Below are 11,329 nucleotides of genomic sequence, written 5' to 3' on the forward strand. Positions count from 1 at the left end.
TTACCAGCATCAACACAACAGACAGCTGTCTTCAATAAATGGTAAAGTTCTCTCTCTCATCACTACAGTGAGAAGAAATAAAACGCTCTGTGGACCGTACCAATTCAATAATTTGGGTGTAAAGAGGGGCGGGGGTACATAAGAATGTGAAACTAGATCGTGGGTGGGGACAAACACCCCCAAACCAGCAGTAGACTGAAATGAAGAAAGACTGGGCAGGGGCAGAGTCCTATTTAGAGTTCATCTGAATTTCAGTGGCAAGGAGAGATGCTAAAAAGCGTGCATGCTGAGAGGGGAAACTACAACATGGTGCGCTTAGGCAAGGTAAGCCTAGCTGTACAGCTACTTCCCTTTCAGAAGAGCAGCGAGGGGAATTCAGTAGGGTTAGCTGAGGGTTAACTGGGATAACTACCGACTTTTCTTACAGTATGCATTCATTTTTTGTGGAAAAATAGGATGCCAGCGACACTGTTTTTGGATAATCCACATAAGGGCGGCTCATTTGTGGAACAACTCATTTTTGATAGTCTTTTTACGTATATTATCCGTTTTAAATATTTGAACGGACACTGGTGGGAAACAAATTGGTACTTTTGTGATGCATTGAGGGGCATGTTTTCGATAAGCAGGACCAGGTAGTGTTCGTGCACGCAATTCGAGAGCCAAGGTGGAGTTCTTATAGAATTAAATTGTGCAATCATATTTAGCTTGTCAGAACAGCAGGCCCATGTTGTAGGAGGGTATACTACACTTGTTCAAGATTCAGAAATAAACATTAAGCCGTACGATATTAGAAGCCAGAGGTTACTGCAAGCATGTATGCCGCTGCATGCTGTGGAAACTGCTAAATCGTGCATGCGATCAGCCACCAAGTGCGAAAAAAGAACCCCGTCTGCTTCCAGCGCACTACCACAACACTGACCAGCTGAACAGCTGGTGGTGGGCAAATCACAGTGGACGCTTCAGATTCTTTACGCAGGAGGATCGAAGCCAGACCCAGTGTTAATACGATATTTGATATGATGTGGCATATATAACGCTGCTTGTACACAAGGGTTTCCAGGCGCGACAAGGGGATGGGGGGGGGGGAGACAAAAGGAGGACAAAATAATCTTACTATGCATTGCGTCATTCAGATCGCGCAAGTATGGGGAAGAGGGAAGGGGAGAAGTGCCGGGGGGGGGGGAAGAGCAGTTAATTCCCCAGTGCAGCCAGAGGGTGGCTCATAGGTGCAGAGAGAGGGGACTGTAGGGTTGCAGATACAGACCCTTAAGTGCTGGGGAGCCCAGAGGCAGTTTGAGGGCGACTGGACATGCAGGAACCTGGGCCTGAGTTCAGAGGATGACCAGTGCGCGGAGCAGTCAGGGCATCAGCAAGGGAGAGGAAGAGAAAGCAGAAGCGAAAAAGGAAGGTCTGTTGCTTACGAATCCTGAGGTGGTTCTGCTCAAGTTTGAGAGAGGCAGGGAGGCTGTTCCAGAGGGAGGACCCAGCCGAGGAGAAGATCTGCCCCCAACTCTCTGCTTGGAGAAGAGTCTGATCCTCAGAGTTCGAGGTGGATGAGCAGAGAGCTCGAGAAGGAAGATGTTTTGGAAGAGAAATGAGGTAGAGCGGTCCCAGGCACCAGAAAACCTTGTGGATGATGCATACATAGCAACAGCCTGTGCTGGCGGTAACAGGATTACGTGCAGATGTTTTCAAGTCTCCTGAGGTCAAGTTTAGTTTACTGAATTTCGGGCATCAGGAAAACTACAGGAGTATGAGTTACAAGGTGGATGGGGAGACAAGACCACCTATACAAGAGCAACTGGAACAAGACCATTTTCTACAACTCCACATTTCCGGTTTACAGTCAATATGTTGATTATAAAATGGACATACTGTTCCTCCACAAAAGGCAATGCTAGTTTTGCATCTCTAACCAGCAAGTGTGTAGAGAAGAGCGCCTTCATCCTTTGCCACACTTCAGCCCGGCATACACATCAGCTTCTCCCCACTCCTTTCTGCCCATCAAACTCATCCACATTCATCTATCCTGACCTCCTCGGCCCAAAAGAGTACCCAAGGCTCTGTGCACCTTCTCCCAGCCCAGCCAAAGCACCGGCAGCGATCGAAATTAAGATTTGATAAGCCGGAGCTAAAATCAGCTCCGAGGTATATAGTATTAACCAGTGACCAGGAGCTACCACCGGGGCACCCAGGCGCTAGTACAGGCGTCCGTAAATCGAACTTCCACTTATGATGTAATCCTATCACTGTCATTTACGACCCCTTATGCTTTACATGTCATATCAATGTGTCCTAATGTTTATTTATAGATAGCCCCAAATACACAGAGTTACATTCACACAGGTGTGTTTCTTCTGCATCAGTTGGCCTGGGGAGAAAATTTAGCTCCTGGTAGCTGTTGGTGTCAAGCTAACAAGGCTCCTCTAGGGTACTAAATAACTCCCAGGTCCCCTCAATTTCGAACCCTGAAAGGTGCAAACAAACTGAAGTCCATCCATAAAAGTGTAAAAAGGAGAAATTAAGAAAAATGCACAAGAAGAGAGAAGCTTTGAAGGGAAGGGTGCTAGGAGACCGACCTGGACACATTTCTTTGCAGGCAATGAATAGTCATTTCCTACAATATTGACTGAAGTGCGTCTCAAAACATTATTTTGCAGCCCCGAATCCTACTCGCACCTGGCTAACGCAGTCAGTTTTGCCTAAAATTACGCAAGCAACTGAGCAGGTAGAATTTCAAGGCTGAATTGCACACGGGAGTTTAACAACACAGGTATCTATGTGACAGAAGCAGCAGCATAGAAGATGGCTTCCAAGAATGATGGTTCTCTGTGCTGTAGGCCCAGGGAAGTGGGCTTAAACTTCTCCACTATAGCCAACTCTGAAAACGCTACATTACTGTTGCCACAGAGCCGATGGGCTACTTCTGCTGGTGATTCTTGATGCACTCCATGTCAAATACTTGAAGTACTGCACAGGCCTTGGCTAAAACTGCTCACTCCACGCCCCATACGAAGGTTTCCCGGTGACAGAAATTGAAGCTACATATGAGCAAGTGAGGCCATCTTTAAATGATAGTTCCCAGTACTGTACAACTAACCAATGAATAACGCACATCGTTTACTTTGAATCCTTATGGAATCGAGGTACAATTCATTAGGTTAGATTATGTTGCGGGATCTATACCACACACCACTGCCATTTGCATGGGCTCTAGGTACTCTGGCAGATCTGAAAGAGATGATTGGTCGGGTTAGTGAGGAGAGAGGGAAATGTAAAATGGCTTTGCCATAAGACCAAAGTACCCAGAACTCTGCGTGCAGATCGGTTTCTCTTTGTTGCATAGAGCATAGAGGCATATGTGTCAGACTGTGGAATTATAAAGTTTGATGCCTGTTCGGTAGGTTATTACCTTCTCCTATGCGAGTAACTTATTAGGCACACGTAAAGAGGGCTGCCGCCAAGAGGATGAAAATGTTAGAGTGGGTCAGTTTGTGCTGCTCCCAGCGGTCAAGTTGTAGCATCAATGCAGTGTGACCATGGCAACATCTCGGTATGGGGACCCTTTGGGTTAGGTTCTTGCGAGGAGATTGCCTGATGCTCCCTAGTTTGGGCTGGTATCTCTGGTGGACAGTGTACATAGGCATAGGATAGCACAGGGACAACCCGCTGGTCTTGGAAGCAAGACCACGCAGAGCAACAGAGGTTCAAATCCCAGATCTGCGCTTAGAACCCGAACTCAGGTGTGGCATTAGGAGGGTTATAAAAAAAACAATTAAATAAAAAACATTTAATAAATGAATGAGAGTAGGGGGAAAAACAGCAAGGAGATTAAGAAATGGAGAGCATTCCGCACTGGGTTGCCAATACGCAGCAGTTGAGACCATAACCAATTCACACATTAACCCTCTGTAAATGAATATTAAAATTCAAGGTAATGGTGCAATATATATTAAAAGCTGTTATAGTAAACATTTTCCTACACTTTAACAGAAATAATAAGTATTGTTTTACATTTATTTCTTTAATATAGGATTTTTTTTTTTACTCAATTACTGCAACGTGGTCTATTACAACTGCGCCTCCAATGGGGTGTACATTCCGCCCCATTTGCTTTAACGGTTTCCCATAGTCCACTGCCGACATTGTGCACTTCCGCTCCGGAAGCAACATATTTCACCTTTGTTTTCACTTTCAAATTACACTGAAAAACCTGCATCACTGGGGACGATGTCAAGAAGTCTAGTATCCATCGTAAAATCAGCAAACTGCTGCAAAAACAGTTCGATTTACTCAGCGTGTAAAATCAAATCATTATGCTAATTAAATCAGCTATTTAAGATGAGAGGGGAACAATGGCAAGAACAGAGTTATTGTCAGAGCAAGTGTTTTGCACGGATGTGGTGGGGGGCAGCAGGAATGGGGCGTTTGTTTCCAATGGGGGTAAACGCCATTCAAAGATTTTAAGAAAGGAATGGGAGTAATGTAATGGTATGCAAAGTATGTACAGTACAGATGAAGTACATGTTCGATTATGCGAAACAGGAGCAGAACATTAGACGAAGTGACAGTTGATATGGGACCGAACATTTCACCACCTAAGGATATACTGACTGGATGCCACACGTTTGCTGTAAACTCTCTCACATTTGTTTACATCAGCGGACTTCAAAGTATACTTTACTCTACTTCAGTCTTGCAGTCCTATGCTTGTAATGCGGAGGAAGTGGTGGAGAGAAAAACGTAAACACCGAGTAATCGCCTTCTTCTGAGAAACACAGAACTGTGGTAAAAGTATACACCCAGAGTGCTTAGATCAAGGTCCGGGTTAAACAAAGCACTACTTCGCAAAACGTGCCTTTGGTGTAAACAGACACGAGTGACATGCTAGACACTATAAATTCAACTCCCACAGTGACCATGTTGGTTACATGATTCGGTCGCCTCCTCCGCGGTGCAGTTTACCACTTTCATTCACATTAGCATGGAGATTCGCAAGAGGACTGAAGGTCCTTTGAGCCAGCTCTAAAAGGCCTGCTGTGGCAACAATTAAGTGGGGCAATGAGTGGCTCCGAAGCTGCCACAAAAACAACTGAAGCAAATGCTTTCAAATTTGAAGAATCAAAAGTAAGTTTACAATGCTTTATCAGAGAGGCACCATTGCAGTCGAGTTCACTGCGAAAAGATTCATTGCACAAAAGTAAACCGCTTTATGCAAGTGAGGAATGTAGCACTTGGCAATGCCTTTTCACCGCTAAACTGGTCTTTATTAAGCAAGAATCGTAATCAAAGGTTCTAAACTATCCTTCACAGAGACTTAACTCGCATTTTAGGTTCATTAGAGAATACACAAAGGCACAAGCATAGACTAAAAATTCTCTTTACCTGGGGAGCCCAAAGTCCTATGAAGCCAATCCAAAGGAAGCATTCAGTATAATTATGTATAAAACGAGATTGTACCTTTTGTAACATTGCCAATTGATGCATACACCTACACCCCACTGAAATAACCATCAATTTTGAGTAGAATTTTAGTCTATACATTCAGAAAGTTCAGACTTTTTAATATGAAAATTAACAAAAAGGATTCAGACACGCTCGTCAGACTGGGCCGAGTGAACACAACTGGAGGTTGAGAAGGGAGAACAGAATGAGGGTAGTCAGATCAGTAATCCATTGGGTGGATCAGAAGCGTCAATGGTGCATGAAACCACTCACTCAGTCATTAAATAGCTGATCGGGTAGTCAAGTAAGTCAATGGGTTAATAGGCCACCATAATAAAACGGTGTGCCATCGGCAAGTCCGACTTCTGACTCCACTCTAAGATGGAAGATGAAGACCATCCTCTCTTTTGTGCATGGATAATCAAGTACTAATGGGTGGGGAAAGAACTTCTGCCATCAGCCTCTAAAGACTTAAGTTAGCAATATAGAAATAATAAAAGATTCCATGTTTTTATTGCCATGATTGTTCAATGAAAGACTGATATAGATGCGTTATGTCAGAATGCCTACTAAATGACAGGGGTGTTGCTATGTCTGGAAAAGATCCGGGGCTACGATAATGCCGGGACTCGGGGCTAGCTAGCCTTTTGGTTGTAGCCCCCTGAGCTTCCATCTTGGTTACAGCCCCCTTAGTGTCCCCCCTCTCCTCCACGCCTCTTAGCAACGCCTCTGCTAGATCAGAAACACTTTAAATGATATGGCCTAAGATATGCAATGGAGCACAACTTTCTGACCCAGTAATCGCATGTGTTAGGCCGCAGGGTTCAACAGGGCAGGAACAAAACCAATAAAGCTATGCAATATTAAATACTAAAAGGAAACATTTTCCTTTATGACAATACTCGCAAGACAATTCAGATCTGCAATAGGCAGAATAGGAGTGTTCAATGGAGCATGGAAATGTATCCAGTGCCATAACGGGTTAGAATGCTCAACCGGGCATTCAATGAACCAGAAAGTTTAACGGTGTTTGGAGTCTTCATGGAGACATGTATAAAAGTTCGATATTCCATCAACATGCGAAAAATTTACATTTGATTGTAGATAAATCCTGTTACACACTTGCGCACACAGTCACAAACATGTTGATTTAGATAGCAACCAGAGGGGTTTGCAGTCAAGAGGAAGTCAATGTTTGCATTATCCTAGATACAAAGGAATTTCAGAAGCCTTTGTCTAAGCCCCTCAAAATGAGACTTTCACATTTATGAGCAGGAAACAGTGGGTCTATAATCCTTTCAAGATGCCGCGGGCCACTTAAATCAAAAGGGCACATCCAGGTTTTAACAAAGCATTGGGGAAACGTAGGCGTTAGTACCTAAAAATTCGACATCACTAAATAATAAAATGTGCTCTGCCTATGTAAAAAAGGATGTCCAGTCAAGACCTTGTATCACCTTTTCGCGCTGTCCACTCTTTCATTGTGCAAAATCCGCTCCACGATTGCTGCACTGCATGCTGGCTCAGCGATTCAAAATATGGCCTTCAGATTCAAACTCTAGCGCTCGGATCGACTAAGTGCAGAGATGGGTAAAAAAACTTGGTCACTGGACACTAACTGCTAAGAGGGGCAGTAAATAAAACTGGGTTGAAGAGGCCCTGGATAAAGTACAGAAGAAATATAGAAGCGAGGGAGATGGAGGGGTGAGGCTCTAAATGAGGATTTCAAGGGTAGGTCACAATGCGATATGTAAAAGCTGTAACTCCAGGGGAAAAAAGAAGATGCAAGAGCTTTGTAATTTGAAGCATCTTTAATCAAGGGAATAATCTTATTTTCCCACCAAAGCTCTTAATACAATACCCCATAAGAAAAAAGCCACTTCAAAAGTTCCCCTTTTTTAGGTGGAGATCCAATGTGAATACTGCAGCAGAGAAGGAAAGGCACACTTGGGCCTGGTTTTTGCACCATATGAAAGTTATCCCAAGATGCTAAAATGTTAATTGCAGCGTGGACGTGGATCATTGCAGAATACAACAGCACACCCTATGAAGAGAAATTCTTGCATAATATTTCTCAAATACCGATCAAACAGTTGGAATATTTAAATAACATTTACCCAGCACCGATCAGCATTTCTCTTCTACAAGCATGTTAATGTATTATTTAAGCATGGAGTCAATCGTTTAGAAAATGCTCACTGACTGTTCAGCTAATGAACATTTTTCGTTCCCTATACATACTTGGGTAGGTCTTAAATAAGGAGTTTTTGAAGCACCTTGCTTGCGCAATACTTAAGAAATTACTTTCATTTTGACTAGGGAATCAATTTGTGAACAGTAGATCGCAAATATTGATTCAGAAATCCCTAGGGAATGGACTTAAAGTGCATACTTGGAGACGCTGGGATATAGAATGGGCTTTTAAGAACATACACGAGTAAGTGATGGTCTAGGTATTTGCGTAATTGCTTCTTGTGTTAACATTCCATAGTTGCCAACATGAACCATTCCACTCGGTAGGTGCTTATCCGGTAATGGCTTTTTCTTTGCATTCTGGGACTTGTAGTCTTAGTTTTATAAGATAAAACAGGACTGGATAAGCACCTGCAGATCGTAATGTGTCATGTTAATGAGTTGTTTTCGATTTCATAATGGAACCCTACCTTTGACAGGAGCAAGGTTTCACTACTAGCATCATAACTTTAGGTCACAACAGACGATATTGATCCATATCTGCATCCACCGCCTGGGTGACCTTCTCACCACTCATCTTCCTTTAAGAATTTGTTTTGAAGGGCCCTATCTGCTGTAGGCTGAAACCCAGCGGCGGCTAATCATGGTTTGTGTCGCCTACAGGTTTTCAACTACGGGCTCTCAAGCGAGCAGCAGGAGGGGCCGGGTGAGCGTGCGTACAAATGTCACCGGTCAGGTTTTCCCACCATTCGACGGGGAGGAATTCTGGAAAGTTTGCAGGCGTGCTCAGATTCCAGGAAGGTGCCCACGGGCGTGCATCACAAACGGCGCTGGTGCAACACGGGCACTGCAGGAGCAACTTCCCAGAAGATGCTGAGAGTTGCCAACATCAAAGTCCGGCGTTGAGATCCCAAAGTGGAGGCAGGATGAATGCAGAGCACTCTTAGCCGTCAGCCCCAATGCAAAGAGTTCCCCCCAAAGAACACCCACTGAAATGCACCCACCGCCTGCTACACGAACGCCACCACCTGGACAGTGAGCTGCCACAGAAGGGATGCCCGGGTACTGCCTGCCGAGATATGATGTCCAAGTACATGCAACATAACATGCAGCCAGCACTTGGCTGTTACAAAACGCAAACGCAGCAAGCACGTGCAGTGCAATTCCGGTGCCATATGAAACCGATGCCAAACGAAAGCCTGGTTCTAATAACTAAGTTTTCAAAACACCTTGCTTCTGAAGATGCACGATGCTTCTCTGTTTAACAGCGTGTAAGGCGAGATGGTACAAAAGCGCCGAAAATTAAATAAACCCAGATGTTTAATTACATGTACAGAACATTAAAATGACCTTTCACGCACTGCAATCGTTTTCTTGGTGTATACGCAGTGCATGGTTAATTGAATACACGGCAATGCTTAACCTTTCAAAATGACAGCAACGCAATTAATATACTATTAAAACAAAATAATAGTCATTTGTGCATGGAACTGCAGCATTGCCGAGACCGGGTTCAGATGTTCAAAGGCTGCATAACTTTTCAAACAGGCTTGCCTTCTGGAAATCAAACTGGAGCCTGGGAGGATTTACAAAAACAAAAACACGGACGCCAACCTAAACGTGCTGTGCAAAGGGTGTGCAGAAATATTCCCCCAAAATGGGAGGAGGAAAACAAAAGCAGCTCGAAAAGCTTGCGTGGAGGCGAGCGAGAGGACATGGCAATGTTTGCTCCACGTCTGCAGCGAGAGCGGAGCACTGCGGGGCTATATGGACAGGAAGAGCCTATAGGGGGAGGGCTGCATCTCTCCGCAAGTTCTGCAAGGGGAACCTACAGAAAGTGCACGAGCCAGATGCTGCTCTGGGGAAGGAGGAGGGGAGCCCTTGAAGGCGCTGGAGCTGCTCTTACCACATGGCTGGAGGTGGAAGACGCGCCTCGCCGCGGCCATCCTGGCTGCTCTCTCGGGTTCCAGTCTCACCCCATCTTCACCATCTTGACACTTTAAGGCGGCTCTCTCTCTCTCTCTTCCTGTCGCGAGCGGGCGCCCCGGCTAGAGCGAGAGTCTGGGTCGATAGCAGCAGCAACAGCTCCGGTGGAGGAGGAGGAGGGAGAGCGGACGACACTGCCCGGGACACACCCCAGACCCGCCCAGGTCCTAGCGCCGCCCGCTTACACGCTCCCTAGAGGAGGTAGCGGCAGGCAGACACAGCTGCACTATTCATAGCTTTGGTCTCCAGCGAGTCTGAGGCTCACGAGGCGCAGGTTCAAACACTTAACAACAACAGTCCTTGACCCGTATAGGCCATCTCTCCCATTCAGGAAGATGGCTCCCATGATTTTGAGCCAGAAACACGAGTGCTAACTTTCTTTTCACGATGTCATGATATATAAGCAGGCAATCAAGCAAATTGATCGAGGTCGATCCCTTCACAGGTCGAAAAGGTTCATTTTACTTAAGATTTTTGTCAAGGTTTTTGAAAAACAAATCCATACAATTTATAAGCAGGTCATATAACATCAGAACAATCGCACAACCTGCTGCGATACATTGTGTAGCTTTCTGTTTTAGGACTGTAATGTCGTCACGTGACTCCCTAGTCACGAGGCGAGATGCATGGGGCAGACGGAAGGGGCGGGACGGGATATGACGAGGAGGCTACTCACTCCTGGGTTATCGTGTGAAATAAAGGATGTGTTAATGGAAGTCTCCGTGTCCGCGTATCATTTCGGAGTGTGACGCCTCACACATCTCGACACTGGCGACGAAGGACTCACGCAGCACAAACACGGCAGAGTAAGGTGTACGGCGGGTGGGAGTGAACACACTCCCCGCCAGCTGAGACTCTCCCCAGGAGTCCGAGAGAGGTCTCGCAAACTCCTGTCATCGGTGACAGTTTTGGCCTGCAGGTGGAGCGCGGCGGCCCCCTGCAACGGTCACGTGAAGTACGCAAGTGGAGCGCATCGGCTCCTTGCGACCGTGACAGAGTTCATCCGTGAGTGAAGCGTGTCGGCTCCTCACACAGAAACGCGTGAGTGGAGCGGATCGGCTCCTCACAGCGTTTCCCTCACCAACAAAGTGAAGGAATTTTGCGGGTGGAGCGCATCGGCTCCTCGCAACGCCTCCCTTACGTGGAAGGGATTTGGCCCCTGAGTGGAGCACATCGGCTCCTCGCGCTGAAGCGTGTGAGTGGAGCAGGTCGGCTCCTCACAGCGTTTTCCCGCCAAAAGCAGTGACATCAGTGGGTGGAGCGCGGCGGCTCCCCACGCTTACACAGGTACGAGCGAATCAAGCACACGCAAGTGTAGCACGTCGGTTCTGTACAAACGCCTCACGTCACACAGAACATCCACCATCTTCAGATCAAGTGAAACGTAGTCTTTGTCGCCCACAATACTCAGCGAGTGCGCAGTTACACATTGCCTGTCATGCTTGATGACTCGTCTGAGGAATCACTAACGGTACAAGTAACTCCCGCCAAAACAACACGCACAAGCATGACGGACAGCCTAATAACACAGTTACCCCCCAATTTTGACGTGAGCGACACCAGCACACTGGGACCAAGGTGGAAGAAGTGGGTGAGGGATTTTGAAGTGTGTCTCAAGGCGGTAGGGCCTTTGGAGGATGAAAGGAAGCACAGCTTGCTCACCCATGCCATAGGCTCAAATGTGAGAGACATTCTAGATGAA

The 11,329-nt window shown here is 46.0% G+C and overlaps 1 protein-coding gene across 1 annotated transcript in view; it reads right to left on the bottom strand.

Annotated features, from left to right (window-relative positions):
- The window catches only part of SLC4A11 (solute carrier family 4 member 11), a 1,288,767-nt gene extending 1,279,029 nt beyond the window's left edge, over window positions 1-9,738 (bottom strand). Inside the window, exon 1 of the mRNA XM_069632247.1 lies at window positions 9,548-9,738. Coding sequence (XP_069488348.1) covers window positions 9,548-9,587 — 40 coding nt within the window. The 5' untranslated portion in view covers window positions 9,588-9,738. The remainder of the gene's footprint in view (window positions 1-9,547) is intronic.
- Between the last annotated feature and the right edge of the window lie 1,591 nt (window positions 9,739-11,329).

Source organism: Ambystoma mexicanum, chromosome 6q (genome assembly GCF_040938575.1).
Source record: "Ambystoma mexicanum isolate Mex_15411 chromosome 6q, UKY_AmexF1_1, whole genome shotgun sequence".
Taxonomy (NCBI): Eukaryota; Metazoa; Chordata; class Amphibia; order Caudata; family Ambystomatidae; genus Ambystoma; species Ambystoma mexicanum.